Genomic DNA, 27,466 nt, shown 5'->3' with positions numbered 1-27,466 from the left:
CCGGTCATATGATGAGAGGCTCCACTGTCAATGAGCTAAGATACAATGGAAAGATCAGCCTTAGCAACTAGTGACTCAGAGGTAGATGGTGGCAGTTCAAGGAGTGCAAGTAGGCGCTGCATTTGTTCAGGTGTCAAGCCAGTCATGTTAGGCAGAGACGGTGTGGCGGGGACAATAGCCTGGGATGCAGTTGCTAAAGTAGGTCGAGACTGTATCTGCTGCTGTTGACCATAGGTTGGTTGATTAAGATTTGGGTGGTGAGGTTTGCCTTGGTTGTGTCCGCATCCCTGTAGGGAAACACCGAGTCAGGTGAAACAGCAATCGAATGTGTGGCCTAGCCAGTGACAATAGGTGTAGAAGGGACGACCATTTGGAGTGCGGTATGCAGAGTCAAACACGGGTGTTAGATGGTAAAGCCTAGTGCAGGGATGTCATTACGGGCACTAGTAACTCACTGATGAGATTCTTTCCGTGAAATCATAGCATACACTCAATCCAAGGATGGAAGATGATCCATGTTGATGATCTATATCTTGAGAGTGGCATAGGCACCGTTCAATCCCATTAGGAATTGGTAAATTTTTAGATTTTCAAACCAAAAAATGATATTTGTTCCTTGCGTGCATGAACACAAAGCTATGGGGGAAAGACTGGATAATTCATTACATTTACCTAGCGTGATTGTGTAGTAAGTCATAACAGAGCAGCCAAATTGTTTACTCATTGATATATTAGACCAAAGTTGATAAATACGGGGTCCATTTTCAATGGAATATCGAGCTTTCAGCAAATCTCACATCAATTTTTCATCTGTGATGCGATAAACCGTTGCAAGGACAGGGGCATTAAGAGAGTTCGACATCCATGAACAGAGCATTGAGTTGATGACTTCCCAGGCTTTATAGTCCAGAGATGAAAAATCCAACTTTGTGATTGATTCATCAATAAAGCCGAGTTTATTTTGTGATTTTAATGCCATAAGTGTTGTCTGTTTCCAAGTGGCATAATTGTTTCCTTTTAATTTTATTGACGTGAGAGAGATACCTAGAAGAGCCGAAGGTGGTAAGTAATATGGTGAAGTTGGATCAGTAACAACATACCTTTTGCTGGAAGTTTCGCTGCCAGATGACATGGGAATTGATGCTGTTTGCTTGGAAGTTTATGCAAAAAAAAAACAGAGGACACGATTTTGAGAACAGAGAGAGTTGTTGACGGAAAAGGTATTTACAAACACTCTGATACCATGTAAAGTTTGCAGTAAGGTTTTATGAAGAAGAGTTGAGTTTTCTATTAAACATGATTGCCTAATATATAGGCGAGTAAGTTTACATGGAAAAATCATAATTTTCCTTACTTAGTGTTCGGAAATTAAGGCTAAGATAGATACAATATATATGCAGGATATATACATGAGATATGAGGAGATCGCCCAAGAGAGAAGATCGCGTTTGAGACACGTCATTACATTATGTACATTTATTTCGACAATGCCAGGATCAGTGAAATGAACGCATATGAATTATAAAGATGACTAGCATCCACGCAGCTTTGTCAAGTATGCCAATTTATAGTTAGGTATCCGCTCGGAGAAGATATACATAACAACACTTCTTGAGTCCCTAATAATGGCGCCAAAACCAGCCTCAATTTTTTCATGAGAAATAGTCTCATCCACAGTACATTTTCATAGCCTGGTTGGAGGTGGTAGCCAGTTTGGGGCATTAATAACTGTCTGTTGTGGTGTCTCCTACCCCCTTCTCCGGGCTTCTTGAGTTAGTTTCCACTCCTGCAGGTACTTACCAGAGACGAACACAGAGATATGATCGACATAGGTTTTGTTATCCATATGACCTCATTATGTTCCTACCAAAGCCACCACAACAAACATAGACACTCCTCAACTGATTTCGGCAGTTGGACCATAAAATATTGCTTAATCCATTCTTTAAATTACTCGTGATCGACGCTAATATTTGGCATCCCAGGATTTGCCAACAACCCCAAGCTTTATCGCACTCCCAGAACACGTGAGCAACCGATTCCTCTTTGTCACATCTAATACACTCAGACCCTATGTCCACTCCCTTCTCCTGGAGCCTCACTTTAATTGTCAGCAGATTGTTCATGAGTGTTCATCCAAAGTTTTTCACTTTTGGTGGTACCTACGCTTTCTATACAAATTTTCAGACTGAATAGGGGTCCTGTGAATGTTCTCTACCGTTACCTACTAGATGCTGGTAGACATACTTAACTATGTATTGTTCGTTATCTGAGAAACTCTATATATATATTTTTGTCTTTTCTGTTGTTGAGGCTCAATGGAATGCTCAAAATAAGATCAACTTCTTCATCCATAAATAAACCACGCATTCAAGAAAAAGAGTGGAAACTACTTTTTTCCCATTATCAAATTTTGATAACTTGACTCCATATTCCATAGGCATGTTCACAGGATTGTAATTAAGCATTTTGAATTTCTCTAAGACTTTTCTTGCATAGCCTTCTTGAGAAATAAAAATACTATCTTCCATTTGCTTCATCTCAATGCCCAAATAATAAGATATGAGCCCAATATCTGTCATTTCAAATTCAAGTAACATGTTTTTCTTGAATTCTTCAAACAAACTTGGATTTTTGCTCGTGAATGAGATCATCCACATATAAACATACAAATAGAATATCACCATTAAGATGATACTTCACATACAGGTCATATTCGTGAAGGCAACAAACAAATCTATTATCTTCAAAATACTTGTTTATATGACTATTCCATGCTCTTAGCATTTGCTTTAGCCCATACAAAGCTTTCCTCAATTTCAACACTTTATCTTCATGCCCTTCAACAACGAACCCCAATGGTTGTTCTACATAAACCTCTTCATTAAGATAACCACTGAGAAATGCCGATTTTACATTAAGTTGAAAAATTTTCCATTTCATTTGAGTTGAAATAGTTAAGAGCAAGCGAATAGTCTCCATGCGAGCAACTGGTGCAAAAACCTCATCATAATCAATCCCATGTTTTTACTTGTATCATTTAGCCACAAGTCTTACTTTGTACCTTTTTACATTCCTTGAGAATTTTTTTTAGCTTTATAGACCCATTTGACGCTAATAGCTTTATGTCCCTTAGGAAGAGTGGATAGCTCCCATATGTTATTATTTTGTATGGATTTGATCTCTTCTTCCATGGCTTGTTTCCATCTTGCATCTTTGACGGCTTCATCAAATTCATTAGTTCACTATCAAAAAAAAGACAAAACAAATCATTATTATCAAAATTAGTGACTCCTCATTTTCATCACAAAGATCTCGAATGTTCTTCAACTTTCGTGACCTTTCACTTGAACTTTCTTGAGAAATGGGTGATGCAACATGAGTTGGAGAATGAGGTGGAGTTGTCTCTTGCAAAGGTACCATGGTCTCTTGGTTTTTCTCTTCAAAGTATGGAAAGAAATCATAAGCATTTTCTTCTTTCTTATCCAAATTCCAAATTGTTTTTTCATTAAATTCAACATATCTATTTACCATAATCTTGCCATTGATTGGATTATAGAATTTATAGCATTTGAGTTTGCATTATACCCAATAAAAATATGTTTGACACTTCGATCATCGAGCTTAGATCTCTCTTGTTGTGGAACATGAGCATATCCAATACTTTCAAAAACTCACAAATGGTTGACATTAGGTTTCATTATACTTCATGCTTCTTAGGGAGTCATGTCTTTCAAACTTGATGTTGGAGATCTATTAGATAAATACACTGCACAAGAAATTACTTTGGCCCAAAATTCTTTGGGTATGTTTTTTGCTTTCAACATGCTTCTAGCTTTATTAAGAATAGTTCTGTTCTTTCTTTCTACAACTCCATTTTATTGTGGTGATCTTGGAACTGTTAAAGGGCGACAAATTCTATTATATTCACAGAAATCATAGAATTCTTTGGAAGTAAATTCAACTCCTCTATCTGTTCTCAAAGACTTTATTTCACAACTACAATATTTTTCTATAAAAATTTTAAAAGCAACAAAAGTATTTGATTTTTGCTTTAAAAAATATACCCAAGTCTTCCTACTAAAGTCATCAATAAATAGTAGAAATTATTTATTTTTACCAAATGAAAGTGGATTGATTGGCCCACATACATCGGCATGCATAAGTTGAAGTAGCTTGGTTGCTCTTGTAGTAGCTTCTTTTGAGAAACTCCTTCTTGAATGCTTTTCAATTAGACATGCTTTATATAATTGATTAGGATGGTTGATTAATGGCATCCCTTTTACCATTTTTTCTTCTCCTATCGCCTTAAGTGCGCTAAAGTTCAAATGGTCAAATCTCATATGTCAACCTTTATCTTCCATATTAGCCTTCAAACATCTTGCTTCAATAGTTTTGAGGTTCAAGATAAACATTTTATTCTTTGACATGTGCACCTTAGAAATCAAATTAGCACTTTGATATCTAAGTCAAAGACTAATCTTTCATGCATATCCATTTTAAAGAAGTTGGCCCAAACTCAAAATATTACTTGTTAACTTTGGCACATAGTAAACATTAATAATAAGTACATGCTTACCATTTTTTGAAGAGATTAGAATTGTACTTTTCCCTTGAATTTGAACTTTTAAAGAGTCCAAAAGAAACATTACTATTCATCTTCTCATCAAGCTCCACAAATTTTTCTTTATTGCAGCACATGTGATTACTTGCTCCATTATCCAAGTACCATGAATTATGTGTATCACTATCTCCCTCTTTACATGCAAGCAACAAAGTTATTTCTTTCTCATCTTGTTTATCATTGACAAAGTTGGCTTGTTCCTCATTCTTGTTTAAAGTGTTATGACATTCTCAAGCATAATGTCCATATTTATGACAATTGTAATATTCAATATTTGATTTATTATAATTTATATAGTTACATCTTCCTCTTCCACGACCTCTATTTGATGGTTGACTTTTGTCTTCATTATCGACATAATCTTGAGTTTCATTTCTTTTAAATGCTTGACCACGACCATGACCACGACCTCTACCTGTTCCTCATCCTCTTTACTTTCCACCATCATTTAAAGATGCCTTTGATTTGAGAACTTGTTCTAAAGGCTCTTCTTGTCTTCTCTTTACTTTTTCTTCATGAGCTTGTAGAGATTCCTCTAATTGTTCAAATATCAAAATGTCTAGATCTTTTGATTCTTCAATGACATAAACCATATAGTTGAATTTTGATGGCAAAGATCAAAGAATTTTCTGCACCACAGGAACATTTTCCATCATTTCACCATATCTCCTCATTTGGCTTACTATAGACTTTACCTTTGAGCAAAAATATGAAATGGATTCAACATCCTTCATTTGCAAAGCTTCAAACTAGCCTCGTAAAGTTTGGAGTCGTACATTCTTCACCTTATCAACTCCTTGGAGGGAATTCTTCAAAATCTCTCAAGTTTGCTTTGCGTTGGTAGTATCGACCACTTTTAGAAATATAGATTCGTCCAAACCTTGATAGATGAGTTGTAACGGCCCCAGAAATATTAAAAAGAAATGAGTATTTAAATATATCAAATGCGGAAGCGAGATCAAAATTTCAGTTAACATCCCTTACACGAAAGACCAGAAACGTACTTAAAATATAAAAGGTTAAACTAACTAAGAAAGAAAACTCGAAAATAAACTATGCGTATGACTACAGAGTCTCTAGGCATCTCCTTCGTCGTCCTCCTGCGGAGCGGGCTCGGGAACCATGTCTTCCTGATCTGAAATGGTTAATTAAGGAGTGAGCTACACTAGCCCAGTAAGAACATCACGATATCTCATCGTCACGGAGATAAAGGTGGGTAGAAAAACACAAAAAGACCAATGGAGCATAATTTACAACAAACTCGTTTATTAATATGAAAACCTTTACCATCCACTTACCTTGGTGGAATTTATGAAAACAATATGGGAAAAAACAATAACATTATCATAATCATTGAATAATCTAAGCTGTAAAACATAACACTTATCACGCCTCTTGTAATTCAATCATTGTACAACATATCTTTTTCTCATTTACCAGCCTACTAGTATCCGTGGGGGTCCATAGGGGTTCCGCTACCCGTTAACCTTTAACATTCATAATCAGTTTCCAGGGCCGTCCCCATACCCCGTCCGGTATGGGCGCCAAAACCATAAACCTCAATACCCCGTCCGGTATGAGGGTGAAACGGGCCGTCCCCATACCCCGTCCGGTATGGGCGCCAAAACCATAAACCTCAATACCCCGTCCGGTATGAGGGTGAAACGGGCCGTCCCCATACCCCGTCCGGTATGGGCGCCAAAACCATAAGATCTCCATACCCCGTCCGGCATAAGAGACCACAATCCCGGTAGGGTTCCCTACGGACCCGGTCCGTCCACCATCTCCCAGGATATCTAGTCAGGCTGACCCCCATAATACAATTATCAGTCTACACAATCTTTCATTTTCCTTTTCCTCAATCAGCATCATCAATTAACATACAAACAAGCAAACAGTAATTCATGCCAAACAGACAACATACAGTATCAGTTTTTCAGTCATTCAACCCATGATTAATAAAAACGTAGTATATGCACACAAATCTGTAAAATGAACACATCAAACCTCATTTTGCATTTAAAGCTGTAAACAGGCCAAATAACAGTAAATCACCAATCACACTAGACTCGGGCTCCATTAGCAACCTTAAGCAATTTCACACATGCGTTAATTCAAGAAATACCGTTTTATCATTTTGAACTTTAATACCGTGATAGGAAATAGGGTGAGGGGTCCTTACTTGTTTTCGAGATCCGAATACGATTCACAGTGCGCCTGCAGGCCGTCCCTAATTTTCCCTGAATTTTTCCCGGGGAACTGAAACACACTAACAGTACCTGCACGTGTTCCAAAAAAATCCAAATTAGGCCCAGGGCCCCTTTCGGACCAAATCGCAACTCCGGCACGGCGGCTCCGCCGTGCTCCGGCGACGGCGCCGCCGCTGGCGGCGGCGAGTCGCCTCGGGTTGACTGTTTTCGGCCGTTTTCGGCCGAATTCGGCCACACTCGCATTGGTCCTTGTCAGAAAACAACCCTAGGGCCCTCGGGGGGCCAAAAAATCACGGAAAAACGGAGCTTACCGGCGGCGGCGCTCTCGGGTGCAGCGGCTCTCCGGCGAGGTTCGTGTTTTGGTGATTCGGCTCCGGTCAACCTGTAGAGAAAAGAATGGTGATCACGGTGATATAAAAATTGCATCGAACGGAGGCCGGGAAGGGCCTCGTCGGAGGCAAAAACCGAGAGGGGGCGCGGCGGCGCCGCTGGGCTTCGGCCGCGTATTCCGGCCGTTTGGCCGGGATTTCGGCCTCGATTTGGCCATAGGAGGAATCAGCGGGGAAAAACGAGTCGGGGGTATGAAATTTACCTCAATCGGCGGTCGGAAATTTCCCCGGTGCGGCGGCGAGTGGCGGCGGGTGGCGGCGGTCGGCCTCTGGTTCGTCTTCTCCGGCGAGCGGCTGGCGGCTAGGGTTTTTGGTCTGGTGTGGAGGTTCTATTTATAACCCCTTGCCTTTTGATCACAGCCGTTCATTTCGTTTTAATCTGGGCCGTTCGTTTTTGATTGAATCTGGGCCGTCCGTGCGTTTGAATCTGGGCCGTCCGATCGCGTGATTGATCTGGGCCGTCGGATCGCACCCACGCGGATCGCCAACGTGGCTCCTTTCGGAGTGACGCGATCTTGCCACGTGGCAGGCCCTGGTTGGCGGGGACTGCTGACGTGGCTGCTGACGCGGCTGCTGACGTGGCTGCTGACGTGGCCCCCCCCCCCTTTTTTTTTTTTTTTTTTTTCCCCAAGACGGCATTCCGAACCAGGTACGGACACTATGAGTTCCTGGTTATGCCGTTTGGGCTAACCAACGCCCCGGCCATCTTTATGGATCTAATGAACAGAATCTTCAGAGAGTTTCTGGATAAATTTGTCATCGTGTTCATCGATGATATCTTAGTCTACTCAAAAAGTAGAGAAGAACATGCTCATCATCTTACCCAAGTCCTCCAGGTACTCAGGGAAAAGAAGTTGTATGCAAAGTTGAGCAAGTGTGGATTTTGGCTCGAGCAAACCGCCTTCCTAGGACATGTTATATCGAAGGAAGGGGTGTCGGTGAACCCCGAAAAGGTTGAAGCGGTACTTGGTTGGAAAAGGCTGACAACAGTTAAGGAAATTCGCAGTTTCCTAGGGATGGCGGGTTATTACCGCCAGTTTGTCGAAGGGTTCTCCAGTCTAGCGGCCCCTCTAACCCGACTTACAAAGAAGAATGCAAAGTTTGATTGGAATGAGAACTGCGAAAGGAGTTTTTCAGAATTGAAGAAGCGACTGACTACTGCACCCGTGCTGGCTCTACCGAGCGGATCAGGAGGGTATACAGTTTATAGTGATGCCTCCTATCTGGGCCTGGGTTGTGTCCTGATGCAGCATGGAAAGGTTATAGCATATGGGTCTAGACAGCTAAAGAATCATGAGAAGAACTATCCTACCCATGACTTGGAGCTTGCCGCAATCATACACGCCTTGAAAATCTGGCGCCATTATTTGTATGGAGAGACCTTTCAGATCTACACCGATCATAAGAGTTTGAAGCACATCTTCACTCAGAAGGATCTCAACATGCGTCAGAGAAGGTGGATGGAACTCCTCAAGGACTATGATTGTGACATCCTATACCATCCAGGTAAGGGCAACGTAGTAGCCGATGCCCTCAGTAGGAAGAGTGCAGGCACCCTAGCCCATCTGATGGTTTCGGAATGCAGGTCCATTGGGGCTACGCAGCAGGTTCGACTGCAAGATCTGAAGAGGGCCACATGTTTGAGCCACCTAGCAGTCCAACCCGAGTTAATCCAAAGAATAAAGGAAGCTCAGTCAGTCGACCCCGCCCTAGTAAACCGCAAGAAGGATGCAGAACAAGGAGTGAACTCAGAATTTCAGATCTCTGCCGACGGATTGATTCGTTTCAAGGACAGAATGTGTGTCCCAGACGACAATGAATTAAAAAGAGACATCATGACAGAGTCCCATAGTTCAAGGTTCGCCATGCATCCAGGAAGTACAAAAATGTACCAAACTATGCGACCCCGATTCTGGTGGAATGGGATGAAGAGAGATATAGCCGACTTTGTATCTAAGTGCTTGGTATGTCAGCAGGTCAAGGCAGAACATCAACGCCCAGGGGGGTTGCTTCAGCCTTTACCGATTCCAGAATGGAAGTGGGAACACATCACCATGGACTTCGTATCGGGACTACCCAAGGCACGATCGGGACACGATGCCATATGGGTAATTGTTGATCGACTCACTAAGTCTTCCCACTTCCTGGCCATCAGAATGACTGATTCGTTGGACAAGTTGGCAAGAATGTATGTCCGGGAAATAGTCAGACTGCATGGGGTCCCAGTAACAGTGGTGTCCGACAGGGATCCCAGATTCACTTCTCGATTCTGGAATAGTTTCCAGCAAGCTATGGGAACAAAGTTGTCCCTTAGTACTGCCTTCCACCCCCAAACCGATGGACAATCAGAGAGGACAATCCGTACGCTGGAGGATATGCTCCGAGCTTGTGTCCTTGACTCCGGAGGCCATTGGGACGACCATCTACCCCTGATAGAGTTTGCCTACAACAACAGTTACCAAGCAAGCATCGGCATGGCCCCATACGAGGCGCTATACGGTCGTCCGTGCAGGTCACCGATTTGTTGGGAGGAAGTGGGCGATAGAAGATTGTTTGGCCCGGATTTGGTGGAAGAAACCACGTCCAAGATAGTTAAGATCAAGAAGAACATCCAGACGGCTCAGAGTAGGCAAAAGAGCTATGCTGATACCCGGATGAGAGACCTGGCCTTTGAGAAAGGTGACCGGGTGTTTCTTAAAGTCACCCCCTTCAAGGGAATTAGTAGGTTCGGCAGAAGGGGAAAATTAAACCCCAGATACATTGGACCCTTTGAAATCTTAGACAAGATTGGTACCACTGCCTACAGACTTGCACTGCCCCCTGAGCTCTCCCGGGTTCACAATGTGTTTCATGTATCTATGCTGCGCAAGTACAATCCGGACCCTTCTCATGTCGTGGCTCATGAACCGCTTTCACTCCGAGAGGACTTGTCTTATGAAGAAGTACCGGTCAGTATCACGGACCGAGAAAGCAGAATACTCCGTAACCGGGAAATATCATTTGTAAAAGTCTTGTGGCAGAACCACACGCCTAGGGAGGCGACTTGGGAGCTGGAATCAGAATTTAGGGCCCAATATCCTCATCTGTTTGATCAAGAGTAATGAGGCAAATTTGGGGACCAAATTTCTTTATGGGGGGGAGAGTTGTAGCACCCGGAAAGGAGGAGGAAAAAAAAAAAAAAAAAAAAAAAAAAAGGGGGGGGGGGCCACGTCAGCAGCCACGTCAGCAGCCGCGTCAGCAGCCACGTCAGCAGTCCCGGCCAACCAGGGCCTGCCACGTGGCAAGATCGCGTCACTCCGAAAGGAGCCACGTTGGCGATCCGCGTGGGTGCGATCCGACGGCCCAGATCAATCACGCGATCGGACGGCCCAGATTCAAACGCACGGACGGCCCAGATTCAATCAAAAACGAATAGCCCAGATTAAAACGAAATGAACGGCTGTGATCAAAAGGCAAGGGGTTATAAATAGAACCTCCACACCAGACCAAAAACCCTAGCCGCCAGCCGCTCGCCGGAGAAGACGAACCAGAGGCCGACCGCCGCCACTCGCCGCCGCACCGGGGAAATTTCCGACCGCCGATTGAGGTAAATTTCATACCCCCGACTCGTTTTTCCCCGCTGATTCCTCCTATGGCCAAATCGAGGCCGAAATCCTGGCCAAACGGCCGGAATACGCGGCCGAAGCCCAGCGGCGCCGCCACGCCCCCTCTCGGTTTTTGCCTCCGATGAGGCCCTTCCCGGCCTCCGTTCGATGCAATTTTTATATCACCGTGATCACCATTCTTTTCTCTACAGGTTGACCGGAGCCGAATCACCAAAACACGAACCTCGCCGGAGAGCCGTGCACCCGAGAGCGCCGCCGCCGGTAAGCTCCGTTTTTCCGTGATTTTTTGGCCCCCCGAGGGCCCTAGGGTTGTTTTCTGACAAGGACCAATGCGAGTGTGGCCGAATTCGGCCGAAAACAGTCAACCCGAGGCGACTCGCCGCCGCCAGCGGCGGCGCTGTCGCCGGAGCACGGCGGAGCCGCCGTGCCGGAGTTGCGATTTGGTCCGAAAGGGGCCCTGGGCCTAATTTGGATTTTTTTTGGAACACGTGCAGGTACTGTTAGTGTGTTTCAGTTCCCCGGGAAAAATTCAGGGAAAATTAGGGACGGCCTGCAGGCGCACTGTGAATCGTATTCGGATCTCGAAAACAAGTAAGGACCCCTCACCCTATTTCCTATCACGGTATTAAAGTTCAAAATGATAAAACGGTATTTCTTGAATTAACGCATGCGTGAAATTGCTTAAGGTTGCTAATGGAGCCCGAGTCTAGTGTGATTGATGATTTACTGTTATTTGGCCTGTTTTACAGCTTTAAATGCATTATGGGGTTTGATGTGTTCATTTTACAGATTTGTGTGCATATACTACGTTTTTATTAATCATGGGTTGAATGACTGAAAAACTGATACTGTATGTTGTCTGTTTGGCATGAATTACGATTTGCTTGTTTAAATGTGAATTGATGATGCTTATTGAGGAAAAAGGGAAATGAAACATTGTATAGACTGATAATTGTATGATGGGGTCAGCCTGACTAGATATCCTGGGAGATGGTGGACGGACCGGGTCCGTAGGGAACCCTACCGGGATTGTGGTCTCACATGCCGGACGGGGTATGGAGATCTTATGGTTTTGGCGCCCATACCGGACGGGGTATGGGGACGGCCCGTTTCACCCTCATACCGGACGGGGTATTGAGGTTTATGGTTTTGGCGCCCATACCGGACGGGGTATGGGGACGGTCCTGGAAACTGATTATGAATGTTAAAGGTTAACGGGTAGCGGAACCCCTATGGACCCCCACGGATACTAGTAGGCTGGTAAATGAGAAAAAGATATGTTGTACAATGATTGAATTACAAGAGGCGTGATAAGTGTTATGTTTTACAGCTTAGATTATTCAATGATTATGATAATGTTATTGTTTTTCCCATATTGTTTTCATAAATTCTACCAAGGTAAGTGGATGGTAAAAGTTTTATTATTGATAAAAGGTTTTGTTGTAAATTATGCTCCATTGGTCTTTTTGTGTTTTTCTACCCACCTTTATCTCCGTGACGGTGAGATACCGTGATGTTCTTACTGGGCTAGTGTAGCTCACTCCTTAATTAACCATTTCAGATCAGGAAGACATGGTTCCCGAGCCCGTTCCGCAGGAGGACGACGAAGGAGATGCCTAGAGACTCTGTAGTCATACGCATAGTTTATTTTCGAGTTTTCTTTCTTAGTTAGTTTAACCTTTTATATTTTAAGTACGTTTCTGGTCTTTCGTGTAAGGGATGTTAACTGAAATTTTGATCTCGCTTCCGCATTTGATATATTTAAATACTCATTTCTTTTTAATATTTCCGGGGCTGTTACAGTTGGTATCAGAGCCAGGTTTCCTCGGACCCATCCCTTACACTATAGTCTTTTAAAAAAAAAATACTCACCGATGGGTCGTTACTCAACCATTCCTTGTAAATGCAGGTACACAGAAATGAGGAGAGGAAGGCCCCCACTAAACCGAGCGGCCCAAGATAATTCACTTCGGGAGGATTTGGACAGATTATATGAGATGGTGGAAGCTCTCGTAGCTGCCCAGCGAAGGCAAGAGGAGAGAAGGGAGTTACCCGGACCTCCTCCGCTAGCGCAGGTTGAGCCCCCGTTACATGAGTGCAAGAGCTTGTTGATCTTTCTTCTTTGTTCTTGCAAAAGCATCATTCTCATTTTGAGTTAAGGATCCTTCATCTTCGGGTGGAGTAAAGCTTCTTTCTACAATATCCCACACATCTTATGAGCCAAGTATGACTTTCATACAAAAACACAAACTCTCATAGTTTTCTTTTGTAGGACGAGAAAATTAGAAAAAAAATAGATTATTGCTAACCATCTCTAGAATTTTAACAAGAAACCTAACTTTGATATCACTTTGTTGGAGATAGGAGAAAGAGCTTAGAGAGACTAATGAGAAGACTCAAGATTTTCTATTATGGTTCTTACAAAAAGCTTCAAGTACATACCTATTTATAGATACTATTAAAACTACTAGAATTAATTATAACTACCAACAAACACAATAAATCTAATTTATGACCTACAATTACTACCAAACTAAATGATATATAAAAATTCTAATTTATAAAGTTCAACTACTAACAAACTAATTAATTATATTCTAATTTATAAATTAATTTTTGACATTCTTTGCAGCACCAAGAGGTGGTTGTTAAACATCCAAGGCCCGCCATTGATGACTCTTTTGATGTCCACTTCATGAAAAAAATAAAATAGACAACGCCCTAATCCCTAATCTTGTATACTTACTTCGCCGAGCGGTCTTCATACGTCCACAAGGGTGTTTTTCATCGGGTCAAACTTAACAATCGCTTCCGTCAGGTAGCATCCAACCAATCATAACTCGTAATCATCTTGTGGAGTGCCTCTGATACTGCTAATATCCCAGCCCCTGTCCTCTGCCTCCATAATAGAAAGAAAAGTGCAAACCCCTCCACGGTATCCAGCAGACTTGTTACTCAATGACAGGGTGCGGGCTCCAACCACTAGAAGAGGAGCAAAAGAGAAAAAAAAAAGAATGAAGAAAAGAGAACATGAACATGAACATGAACGTGCCAATCGGCAGATGACGGAGAGAAAACGTGTCAAGCTGCAAATTTTCACTTGTTTTTGGGACAATGACAACTTGAAATTTTTTTACTAATTAAATTGTATGGTGTTAGGTTGTAATACATTTATTCTTTCCCTAATTTGAACTTCCATAGTTGTTGGAGAAAACAAGTCATAATCTTTTTCAAACATAAAAATATTTAAACTCATTTTTGTTTAATTTTTTCAATCTTTAAATTCAAATCTCTTTACTTATTTCTTTATCCATAAAAAGTGTGTAAAAATTGTGTACTTTTTAAATAATTAAAATGATAAAAATAAATTTTTATAAAATAATAAAAATAATATTTTGAAAACTATTTTAGTTTTGTTGTTATTTTTACTATTTTTTATTGTTGGATAATTTGTACAAATTTTAAGTTAGAAACATACAAAATAAAAACTGTAAAATATTTTTATATATCAAACAAGTTTCAATTTGTTTTTTATTTAGTGATTAGGACGATCTTAACAATCAAGTACATTTTGAGAAGTAGAAAACTAATGGTGGTGTGGCCATCAATCAACCACCGTTAAATCTGTTTGGAATGCATTTATAAATTTGGTATATTTTGTTTACAAACTTATATCAAATTACGTGTTGAATAAATTTAAAAATATTGAAAAATTTGTTTGCAAATTTAAGGTTGATATAATTAAATGATAATCCAAATTGTTTTAGATGAGAAGAAATTTGAGTTTATAACAAATTGAATATGCATATCAAATTTGATAAAATTTATAACAAATTGCAGTCAATTTCACATTTAATTTCTATAAATCCACTTTTTATTATTTTAGAAGAGATTTTTTTACCTTATTTTAATTTATTTATCAAAGAAATGAATGATATAAAATATCATATAGCATTAACATATCTTTAATTATAAGTCCTTAAAGCTTCTCTTCTCGTTATATCTTTCTTATCACTGATAGAATTGTTTGGTTAAGCAATCGTGCGCACAGGTAGTAAACATTGTTATTTTAGAAAAAAAAAATTGAAGAAATTAAAATTCTGAAAATATTTAAAAGGTCTTAAAATACTAAGGTCAATTCCCTCTCTGTCAAGGACACTTTGTGTTGTATTTGAATTATGAATAGTTAATGTGAGTTTATTTTATTTGGATCATTTCTAACTAAAAAAAAATAGTATGGTTGGTTGAGTCATATTTAGCTGTATATTATTATTTTTTTTTTATTTTTTAATTTTTTCAAGCCATCAATTCGATAATTTTTAATGCTTGAATATTTTTCTTTCCGTTTTACCCTTATAATTATTTATTAATTTCTATTTTGCCTATAAACCCAAATTTTGTTTTTCTTCTATCCAGACCTGCTTATTCTTTCTTCATCGCAGCTTGCTTCTCCTCTTCTTATCTGCTTCTACTTCTTTCGCTTTGATATTATGCTTCTGCTTGTTGCGAGAGTCTTCACCGATATTAACTTGCTTCACCAAACACAACATCAATAAAGGTATGTACTGATTTTTGTGGTGGGTAATGATTTTCTTTGATTTTTTCATCTGCTTCTGTTTATAATCTGTAAAATTCAAAAGTTTCTGCTATTGTTCCTCTCTAATAGATGAAATTTTGTTTTTTTTTCTACTATTGTTCGTCTATATGCTGCTTTGACTTTATTTTTTTTTAAAAAAAATGTAAAGATCCATTTTCACATATTATTAGATTGAATATGTGAAATTCAAGACTTTCTGCTATTGTTTCTCTCTAATAGATAGAATATGTTGTTTTTTTCTGCTATTGTTCCTCTCATATGCTGCTTTAGCTTTGTTTTTTTTTTTTTTTTTTTTGTGTTTGGACTTTTTTTTCACAGATCATAGTTTTATAATCTGTGAAATTCAAAAGTCTTTGCTATTGTTCCTCTCTAATTGATGAAATTCGTTGTTTTTCTTTCTCCTGCTATTGTTCCTCTCAAATGCTGTTTTAACTTTGTTTTTTTTTTTTTATGTGTTTGGACTTTTATTAAAAATGTAGAGATCCATTTTATAATTTAGTCGGTCTCTTTTCAAAAGCAAACAACAAAAAGAGTAGTCAGCCCTATTTTCTTCTCTCTGGCATCAAGTAACTTCCATTTGACTTCTAAAAAGAAAAAAAAAAATCGTAATCTTTTTTTAGTGAAGATATTTCATTCCTCTTATCAATTTGAAGCATAACATCAATTGCAACAGGAAGTGAAAATGGATTTCGCTTTCTTTGGCTGCATATTTCTTTGATATAGCTGCAGAAGTTTCTGCTCATTAGTTCCATATAAGGGAGAACGATACCATTTGAGTGAATACTCAAGGAATCCACCTTGCAATGTTTCGTGAACTATTTAATCTTCGTTGTACTTCTTTACATAATGCGATTGAATGTGCTTTTGAAGTTTTTAAGAGACAGTTTTTAATTATTTCAAGCTCTACTGAACTTCATTATCGTCTCAAGACTCTTAATCACATTATATTTGCTTGTTGCATTTTGCACAACTACTTACGGGGAGAGGATCCAAATGATGAACTTCTTGTAGAGATTGATAAAGAACTTCAGCACGTTTATCATGATGAACCAAATCAATATAACATTAGGGATAGTATTAAGAAAACAAGAAGGGGGGAAACTATTAGAGATCATATAGCAGCTGATAAGTGGGCTGCTTAAAATGCTTGATTACATTTTGAACTAATTGTGTTGTTTATGACATTTATATGGTTTATGACTTGTGAGATATTTTAAAGTTTTAATTGAACAATATAATTTGGACTTTGTATGGTATATGATTATATCTGTTGGTTATATTTGTTTGTGTTGAATGGTATAGGACTATATAATTATATGATTATATATGTTGGTGTTGTATGATATGTGATTATATATGTTAATGTTTTACTGTGTGTTTTAGAAAATGGCAAGGAGAAACAGATCTGCAGATGGAGGGAGCAACTCTGTCCATTGGATATTTTTTATGGATGATGTGTTAGTATATGCCTTTTATGATCAACATGTGTTGGACCGTAGATCTAGTGGGACATTCATCACACAAGCTATTGATTACATTGTGATAAACTGACGAATGCATATGTAACGACCTTTTAAATTAAAAAAATATATATATATAATAATCTGAGTGCAGAAGCGAAATAAAAGATTAAGGTTAACATTCCTTACACAATAACTTAAAAGTACTAAACAACATTAGGGAATAAGTTCTCTGAAAGAAATACGAGAAATGAGAAAAATTAAGGAAACTATAAAACATCTAGCATTTACTCGTAGTCTTCTTGTAGATCGGGTTCGGGAACCAGGTATTCTTGATATGAAATTGTTAAATAAGGAATGAGCTACATTAACCTAGTAAGGACATCACAGTATATCACCGTCACGGAAGTAAAGGTTGGTAGAAAATCAAAACAACCAATGGAGCAGTAGATTTAAATAAATTCGTTTATCATAAATAAAAATATTTATAGTTCACTTACCATAAAACAGATCATAATTTCATACAATATCAGTAATATAAAACATATCATAACTCCGTATTCATTAACAATAACTGATTATCACCGTTTCTCGTTTTCACCAGCCTACTAGTATTTATGGGGATCCATAGGGGTGTCCCCGCTACACGTGAACCATTCCCCTTAACAATCTTAATTACAGGGTTGTCCCCATACCCCGTCCGGTATGAGTGTCAAGACATTAAATCTCAATATTTCGTCCGGTATGAGGGTGAAGCGGGCTGTCCTCATACCCCGTCCGACATAAGCACTAAATGATCAAGTCTCTATATCCCGTCTGACATGAGCACTAAATGACCAAGTCTCCATTCTCCGTCCAGTATGAGACAATGTTCACGGTAGGGTTCCCTATGAACCTAGTCCGTCTACCATCTCCCAAGATATCTAGTGAGGCTGTCACCTTATTCATTTATCATATCACATCTCATTCCTGTTTGTCCTTAGTCTCTGTCACCAAATCAAACAGAAATACATAAACAAGTAAACATGTATCCGACAATGCAATCATATCTTAAATCCCAAAATCAAACAGTGGTCAAGTAAAGCAATAATACATGCATTTAAAACATATAATATATAAACCAGATACCATCATGCTTTTAGACTATAAAATAAATCAAACAAGAATCGACAGAGAATAATGTCCGGTTCGAGCTCCATTAGCAATCCGTAATTAATTATGCATATCTATTTAATTTGTGCAAAATACAGTATTATCATTTATCCAAACTTTAATTCCATGATAGAAAATAGGGTGAGGGGTCCTTATTTGATTTGACGTCAAAAAGCTAAATGGTCACTACGCCTATGGGCGGTCCCTAGGTTCCATGAATTTTTCTTCGGGAACTGAAACACACTTACGGTATCTACAAATGTCCCAAATAACCCAAAATCAGTCCTAGGGCCTACTCGGCCAATTTCGAAAATTCGGCACGGCGGCTCCTCCGTGCTCTGGCGACAGTGTCGCCGCCCGCAACAGCGATCTGCCTCGGGTTAGCTGTTTTCGGCCGAATTCAGCCAAACTTGCATCGGTTCCTATGAGAAAACACACTTAGGGCCCTCGGTGGGCCAAAAAAATGTAGAAAATCGAAACTCACCGGCAGTGGGGCTCTCTGGTGCGGTGGCTCCTCCAGCTCACATTGCAGTTGGGTGTTTTGCTCCGGTCAACCTGTAGATTAGGAAACGGTAATCACAACGGTGGAAAAATAACATCGAACGGAAATCGGGAAGGGCCTCATCGGATGCTAAAACCGAAACACCCCGCGGCGACGCCGCTGAGCTTCGGCTGCGTTTTCCGGCCAATTAGCAGGATCTTTCAATCTGATTTGGCCATGGGTGGGTTTGAAATCAAATTCTCAGCAAATGGTAGAATTTTTACCTCATTTGGCGGTCAAAAATTGCTCTAGTGCGACGGCGGTCGGGTCCCTGGCGGCTGGGCTGTCTTCTTCGGCGAGGGGCTCTAGCGGCTAGGGTTAGGGTTTGGGTGCAGATGAGGTTATTTATACCTATTCGCTTTTGATTTAGGCCGTACATTACTTTTAATCTGGACCGTCCGATCGCGATTAAATAGAGAGTGAATCTGGACCGTTCATCGCGATTCAATCTGCACCGTCCGTGCACGATTCAATCTTAACCGTCCGTGCACGATGCAATCTGGGCCGTCCGTGTGCGTTTTTGATGTAGGTTGTCCGTGCGCGCGGGAACATATCTCAGCCGTTCGATCGCGCGCACGCGGATCGCCCACGTGGCTCCCCCCGCGTGGCCTCCCGCGTCAGCGTTTCTGCCACCTGGCGCGTCCTGATTTGTCGGGGCTGCTGACCGGGCAGCTGACGTGGCGTAACTTTTCTAAATTGCGTTTTGACTCCCATTTTCTGATTTTTCTTTCAAAAATACTCCCAAAATCTAAATTTTCACTCATTTTCTCCAAAATTATTTTCAATTAACTCCTCAATTATTTTTTCACCCTTTTTATTATTATTATTACTATTATTTTTATTTAATCAAATTAAATTAAATTGAATTAAATTCAATTCAATTAACACATATTTATATTTATATAGAAAAAATAAAAATAAAATAAAATAAAAATAATAAAAAATAATTGGGTGTTACAACATATCCAAACATGGCCATTGATAAAGAGCGGATTCACAACCGCATCAAAAATTTGAAAAGATAATTCGCCAAATGGTATAACATCTTCAAACATGGATTCAGTGGTTTTACCTAGAATCTGGAAACTGAAAGATTTGAAGCGGAAGAGGATGTGTGACAACAACTAATAGTGGTAAATCATCTAGTTTATCACATGTTTGCATTATTTTATACAGTTTGAATGTTAACATATTATTTCATCATAGACTCAACTCGAAATAGTTGAACTGAAGAACAAACGTGTGTAGAATTACAACAGAATATTGGAAATGTTTAGAAGGGACAAAACCAATAACTAGTTATGAGTCAACATTTTCCACTTAAGGACAAAGAAAAATGAGTGGCAATGAACACATAATGAGCATTGAGGAGGTTGACCATCAACTTACCCAAAATTTAGGTGGCAATTTCAATTTTGAGAGCATGGATCCGGTGAATGATGCTCCAACACCTGAACTCCTACTTTGCCACCCCAACAAGAATCACAATCTTTCTACAGAAAAAAAAAAATCAAAACGTTTGCCTACTATCCCAAATGAAGATTATCTGGCTCAACAAGTTTGACTGGTTGCAAAAGCAATTAAAAAAATTGTAACAAACGCACAAGTTCGTATTTTAGGAAACCAGCCGTATGAAGAGATTGCTCATTTTGGTCTTGATCCACATGTAGAAACAAAAGCTTATATGCTTCATATGAGGGATCCAACCATGACTGCTGCTTTTATAGAATGCTTTCTTGAACAGTGTAGTTTGTTGTTAAGTAGGTTATTTCAATCATCTAATAATAATTTATATTAAATATTATTTTTGAATATTAAAATTTATTGATTTATAATCTTTAATTTTTTAATTTCTTTTCATTTTTAGATAATTGAAAACAGGAGATGCTATTGTTGAAGTACAAGATTTTAGTATGAACTTAAGAAATTTAGAAAAAATGTGTTGGATGCTTAATATGTAATTAAGAAAGTGGATGTTTAATATGAAATTATGTTATTATTTTTTATTGTTTAATTTATATTTAATTTGTAATTTGAGTGATTTAACATGTATTATATTTTTAAAATTTTAATATTTATGCGATTATGTATTTTCTTTTATAAAAAGAGTAATTGCATACGTATTAATAAGAGGATGATTGAAATAAGTAAGTTGATTAAATTTATGTTATTTAATTATTTAAAAATTAATAAAATTAAAAATTATTCACAATAAAATTTATTTATTTATTTTATTTATGTCATAAAAATAATAATAATAAGTATTATATAATAAATAATTTATTAGATTTTTTTAATTTATAATAGTAAATAAAAAAATTTAATTTTAAATTTATTTTATATTAAGTATAAAAAATTTAAAATTTTAATTTTTATAATAAATTTATTTTTTAAGATTTTATAAAAAAATTTATAAAAAATTATACTTTAAATATTTTTATAAATTAAATAATTTAATTAAAAATTAAATAAACTTTTTTTTCTTTTATTTTTTTATTTAATATTATATGTACAAATTAAAAATTTAACTAATACCATCTTATCAATCTAAATAAAATAATTATAGGTAAATATTAATATATAATTTTTTTAAATATAATATAACTTTATAATTAATATACTGTGTAATTACCATATTTTACCGTATAATTACCCACCAAAAACATCATCTAAACACAGCATTGGTTTCGTAGACAGTTTTGAACCATGAAAGGAAGGCTGAAATCACTTGGCGAGCAAGGCAGCTATATCTTTAACCAAAATACGAGAATTACTCAGTTGGGGAAATTGGGTCAGATCGATGAAGCTGTCAAAGTTTTCTCACAAATGACCCAGAAAAACACTGTTACATACAATTCCATGATTTCTGTTTATGCTAAATATGGTAAACTGAACAGTGCACGGACTCTGTTTGACAAAATGCCTTATAGAAACTTGGTGTCATGGAACTCAATGATTGCTGGGTATTTGCACAATGAAAAGCTGGAGGAAGCCTGCGAATTGTTTGATAAAATGCCTAACCGAGACTCTTTTTCACTGACATTGATGATCACTGGCTATGCCCGAAATGGGGAGCTTGAGAAGGCGAGAATGCTATTTGATTTGCTTCCAGATAAGCGAGACAGGGCTTGTTGGAATGCGATGATTGTGGGTTATGCAAAGAATGGAAGGCTTGATGATGCAAGGAGCTTGTTTGATGAAATGCCCGTTAAGGATATAGTTTCGTGGAACTACATGCTTTCTGGGTATACACAGAATGGAGCAATGCGTCTGGGTATGGAGTTTTTCGAGGGAATGACAGAACGTAACGTAGTTTCTTGGAATCTGATGGTTGATGGACTTTTAGCGGTGGGTGATCTGAATTTTGCGTGGGAGTACTTCAGGAAGATTCCGAATCCGAATGTTGTTTCTTGGGTTACAATGTTGTCTGGCTTTGCTCGACTTGGAAAAGTTGTGGAGGCCAGGAGGGTGTTTGATCAGATGCCGAGTAGAAATGTGGTATCTTGGAATGCAATGATTGCGGCTTACATCCAGAATAGCCAAATGGAGGAGGCGTTTAAGCTGTTTGTGGAAATGCCAGATAGGGATTCTGTTTCATGGAGTTCAATGATTAGTGGGTATGTTCGTGTTAATGAGTTTGATGAAGCAAGGAAACTGCTTAATCAAATGCCTTACAAGAGTGTTATTGCCCAGACAGCAATTATCTCTGGCTATGCTCAAAATGGAAGAATGGATGAAGCTAGACAAATTTTCAATCAAGTTGACACACCTGACGTGGTCTGCTGGAATACCATGATTGCAGGCTATGCTCAGTGTGGGAAAATGGATGAAGCCAACTGTCTTTTTGAACAAATGGTCAATAAGGACATGGTTACTTGGAACACCATGATAGCTGGTTTTGCTCAAATTGGAGAAATCAATAGAGCACTTGAGATTTTTGGGAAGATGAAGGTGCGAAATACTGTGTCATGGAATTCGTTGATTAACGGGTTTCTGCAAAATGGTTTCTATTTGGAAGCACTGAAAAGTTTCGTATTAATGCGGCAAGAAGGGATGAAACTTGATGAGTCAACTTTTGTATGCATTTTGAGTGCCTGTGCCAATTTGTCAGCTCTTCAAGTTGGGAAACAAGGTCACCAACTAGTAGTGAGGAGTGGGTATGGAAATAATTTGTTTGTTGGAAATGCTTTGATCACCATGTACGCAAAATGTGGAAGGGTTGCAGACTCTCAGCTTATATTCAATAGTATCAAACAAGTTGATGTCATTTCGTGGAATTCTTTGATTTCTGGGTATGCCATAAATGGCTGTGGGGAAGAGGCATTAAAACTCTTTGAACAGATGACAAAAGAAGGGGTGGTTCCTGATGAGGTCAGCTTTCTTGGAGTTTTATCAGCTTGTAGCCATGTTGGCCTGGTTGATCAAGGATTAAAATTGTTTAAACAGATGAATAAGTTGTATGCTTTGGAACCTCTGGCTGAACATTATGCTTGTGTGGTTGATATGCTAGCTCGTGCCGGTTTGTTAAGTGAAGCCTTTGAAATGGCGAAAGAAATGAAGATCAAAGGAAATGCTGGAATATGGGGAGCATTGCTCAGAGCTTCTCGAATATACCAGAATCTACAGCTTGGAAGGTTTTCTGCTGAAAAGCTTCTAGAATTTGAACCTCACAAAACTTCAAATTATGTGCTCTTGTCAAGTATGCATGCTGAAGCAGGCAAATGGGAACAGGTAGAGAAAATGAGGATATCAATGGAAGAAAGTGGAGGAACAAAGCAACCTGGATGCAGCTGGATTGAACTTAAAAATCAAGTACATGCTTTTCTCTGTAGTGAACCTTCACAACTGGGAACTCAGAATGTTTATAGTGTGGTAAGAAATTTAACTTCACAAATCCGTACTGCTGATGACATTAATAACACACAAACTTTACTTGATGATTTATGAGCAGCAATTTGACGTTGTACTGGGAATAATAGGTAATCGCTTTCTTAGTTGTGGATATGTTATTAGCATGTTGTATATCAGGAAGGATCCAGTTGTTCTGAACACGATCCTGCAATTGTAAATTAAAAAGAGGGAGTTATACACATTCATGTCACCTTCTTCCAGTATTTTGTCTTCCATAACCTTTTTAAGGCCTCTTGTATAGAATTACAAACAAGCAGACTTCAAAATTGTACTTACAATACATTTTGTAATCGCAGAAGCTGTAACACCCAATATTTCATTATTTTTATTTTTATTAATTATTATTATTTTTTTATAAATATAATTATTATTTATATGATTTTAATTTAATTTATTTAATTTTAATTTGATTTAATGAAAATAATAATAATAATAAAAAAAAAGGTAAAAAAAATTGGTTAAGAATTTAATTGAAAATAATTTTAGGAAAAAGAGGTAAAAATTTAGATTTTATGAGTATTTTTGAAAGAAAAATCGGAAATCAGAGTCAAAACGCAATTTATAAAAGTTACGTACGTCAGCTGTCCGGTCAGCAGCCCCGACCAACCAGGACGTGTCAGGTGGCGAGGCGCTGACGCAGGAGACCACGTGGGGGGAGCCACGTGGGCGATCCGTGTGCGCGCGATTGAATGGCTGATATCTATTCCCGCGCGCATGGATGACTCAGATCAAAAACGCGCACGGACGGCTCAGATTGCATCGCGCACGGACGGTCCAGATTAAATCACGCACGGACGGCCCAGATTGAATTGCGATGAACGGTCCAGATTCACTCCCTATTTAATTGCGATCGGACGGTCCAGATTAAAAGCGATGGACGACCCAGATCAAAAGTAGATGGGTATAAATAATCTCATCCGCACCCAAACTCTAACTCTAAATGCCAGAGTCCCTCGCCGGAGAAGACAGTCGAGCCGCCGGGGAGCCGACCACTGCCACCGGCCACCGTACCGGAGCAATTTTCGACCACCAAACGAGGTAAAAATTTCTTCTCTTGCAGGAAATTCAATTTTAAACCCACCCATGGTCAAATCGGAGTGAAAGAACCGGCTGGTTGGCCAGCTTCGGCGGCGTCGCAGGGTGTTTTGGAAAACGCCTCCGATGAGGCCCTTCCCGACTCCCGTTCGATGTGATTTTTTCACCGTTGTGACCTCCGTTTCTTTCTCTACAGGTTGACCGAAGTAAAACACCCAACTGCAATGTGAGTTGGAGGAGCTGCCGCACCTGAAAGCTCCACCGCAGGTGAGTTTCGATTTTCTGCGTTTTTTCGGTCCACCGAGGGCCCTAAGTGTGTTTTCTCGCAGGAACCGGTGCAAGTTCGGCTGAATTCGGCCGAAAATGACCAACTCGAGGTGGATCGCCTCCGTGAGCGGCGCCACGACCGTCGGAGCACGGCGGAGCCGCCGTGCTGGAATTCCGAAATTTGGTCGAGTAGGCCCTGGGTCTGATTTTTGGGTTTATTTGGGGCACTTGTAGGTACCGTAAGCACGTTTCAGTTCCCGAAGAAAAATTCAGGAAACCTAGGGACCGCCCATAAGCGCAATAACCATCTAGTTTTCGGTGTCGAATCAAGTAAGGACCTCTCACCCTATTTCCTATCATAAATGTGAAGTTTGATTAAATAATAATATGATCTTTTGTACAAATTAGATAAATATGCATAATTAATTACGGATTGTTAATGGAGCCTGAAATCGGACATTGTTCTTTGTTGATTCCTGTTAAATTATCTTACAGTTTAAAGACATGATGGTATTTGGTTTTAGAGTTTTAAATTCATGTATTACTGTATTACTTGACCACTGTGTGATTTTGGAATTTAAGATATGATTGTATTACCGGGTGCATGTTTATTTTTTATGTGATTGTATTTAATTTGGTAACGGAGATTAAGAATAAATAGGAAAGGGATATGATCTAATAAACAGATAAGGCGACAGCCTCACTAGACATCCTGGAAGATGGTGGACGGACCGGGTTCATAGGGAACCCTACCGTGAACGTTGTCTCATACCAGACGGGGTATGGAGACTTGGTCATTTGGCGTTCATACCGGACGAGGTATGGGGACGGTCCGCTTCACCCTCATACCGGGCGGGGTATTGAGGTTTAATGTCTTGGTGCTCATATCGAACGGGGTATAGGGACGGCCCTGGAATTAAGATTGTTAAGGAAAATGGTTCACTGTAGCGGAGATACTCCTATGGATTCCCATGGATACTAGTAAGCTGGTGACACGAGAAACGGTGATGATTAATTATTGTTAATAAATACAAATTTATGATATGTTTTGTGTTATTGATTTTGCATGAAATTGTGATTTGTATGATATTATTGCTTTTATAAATTGTTTCCATAAATTCTCAAATGGTAAGAAATGGGTAAATAGTTTTATTTTAAATAAATATATTGGTTTAAATCTACTGCTCCATTGGTTGTTTTGATTTTCTACCAACTTTTGCTTCTATGACGGTGATATAGTGTGATGTCCTTACTGGGTTAATGTAGCTCACCCCTTATTTAACCATTTCAGATCAGGAGGACCCGGTTCCCGAGCCCGATCCACAAGAAGGCTACGGGTAGATGCTAGATACTTTATAGTTTATTTTTCTTTTTTTTTTTCATTTTTCGTATTTTTTTCAGAGAATTTGTTTTGTGATGTTTGTTAATACTTTTGAGTTACCGTATAAGAGATGTTAACCTTAACCTTTATTTCACTTCTGCACTCAAATTATTATATGCATTTTCTTTTTAAATTTTCGGGGTCGTTACAGTTGGTATCAAAGCCGCGTTTTTCAGACTTGTCCCTTACACAATAATACTTAGAGAAACACTAAACAATGAATTATCACTTAACCCTTCCTTGTGAAATGCAGATACAGAGAGATGAGAAGAGGAAGACCCCCACTAAACCGAGCAGCCCGGGAGGGTTCGCTCAGGAAAAACGTAGACAGTATATTTGAGATGTTAGAAAGACTCATTGCAACCCAACATGACCGAGAGGAGAGGAGGGAGCTACCTGACTCTCCCCCGCTACCACAGGTTGAGCCACCACTGCAGCAAGAGGATCCTAAGCCACCCCGGTACAACCCTACTCCTACACAGTACCATTGCCATAGTATAATCCGGTGCCCCTGCTGTATCAACAAGTACCACCACAGGGACCCCCAGTCTACCATCAGTATGGCCCAGTCCCTTTTTCACGGGACTCAGTTCCTCTTACGATTGACCCGGGCTACATAGAGAAGTACAAGAGACTAAACCCATCCACTTTTGCAGGGAGATCCTCTTTTGAAGATGCTGAGTACTGGTTGGCAGAGACAGAGAAGGCCTTTAAGACTTTAGGGGTGACTTCTGAGCAGAAGGTCACCCTTGCTACCTACATGCTAGTGGGAGAAGTAGACTGCTGGTGAGAACTCAAGCAGACCACCCTGCCCGTTCCAGTTACTTGGAAACAGTTCCTAGCAGCCTTTCATGCAGAGTACCTCCTAGAGTATCTCCGACATCTGAAGGAGATGGACTTCGTCCACTTAGTCCAGGGGAACATAACTGTGTCAGAATATACTCGTAAGTTCCTGAAGTTGGGCCGATACTCCCCTGAGACGCTGTTGGATGAGGGCAGGAATGATAGGAGATTTCAGTGGGGCCTCCGCCTAAAGATCAGACAGTATTTGTTCGTGCTGGAGCTCAAGACCTATTCGGCCGTTCTGGCCAAGGTACAACTAGTGGAGAGGAGCTTCCACACCCTCCCTCACGCAGTAGGGAACCTCAGACCCTCAGCTCCACCCCGCAGACCAGTACCTACTGTATCTGTTCAACAGAACAAGAGACCCAGGTCGGTGATCCAAGCTCCCCCTCAGGCTCCAGTGGTAGAACGTGGTAAGATCTATTAACATTGCGGTAGGGATCACGGGGAC

General features: G+C 39.5%; 1 protein-coding gene and 1 long non-coding RNA gene across 2 annotated transcripts; both read left to right on the top strand.

The window, feature by feature from the left end:
- The first annotated feature begins 15,141 nt into the window (after window positions 1-15,141).
- LOC110825020 (uncharacterized) lies at window positions 15,142-17,028 on the top strand. Its single transcript, XR_002541696.2, has 2 exons — window positions 15,142-15,386; window positions 16,809-17,028. It is a non-coding gene; the product is annotated as an uncharacterized LOC110825020 (long non-coding RNA).
- Window positions 17,029-21,227: 4,199 nt separating this feature from the next.
- On the top strand, window positions 21,228-23,811 carry LOC110811139 (uncharacterized). Its single transcript, XM_022037542.2, has one exon. It carries the CDS (start codon window positions 21,285-21,287, stop codon window positions 23,523-23,525), a length of 2,241 nt encoding a protein of 746 aa, XP_021893234.2. The 5' UTR covers window positions 21,228-21,284; the 3' UTR covers window positions 23,526-23,811.
- Window positions 23,812-27,466: the final 3,655 nt, after the last annotated feature.

Source organism: Carica papaya, chromosome 6 (assembly GCF_054855325.1).
Source record: "Carica papaya isolate Zhongbai chromosome 6, ASM5485532v1, whole genome shotgun sequence".
Classification (NCBI taxonomy): domain Eukaryota; kingdom Viridiplantae; phylum Streptophyta; class Magnoliopsida; order Brassicales; family Caricaceae; genus Carica; species Carica papaya.
The sequence above is the reverse complement of the archived record's forward strand: the minus strand, read 5'-3'. Positions and strand labels throughout refer to the sequence as shown.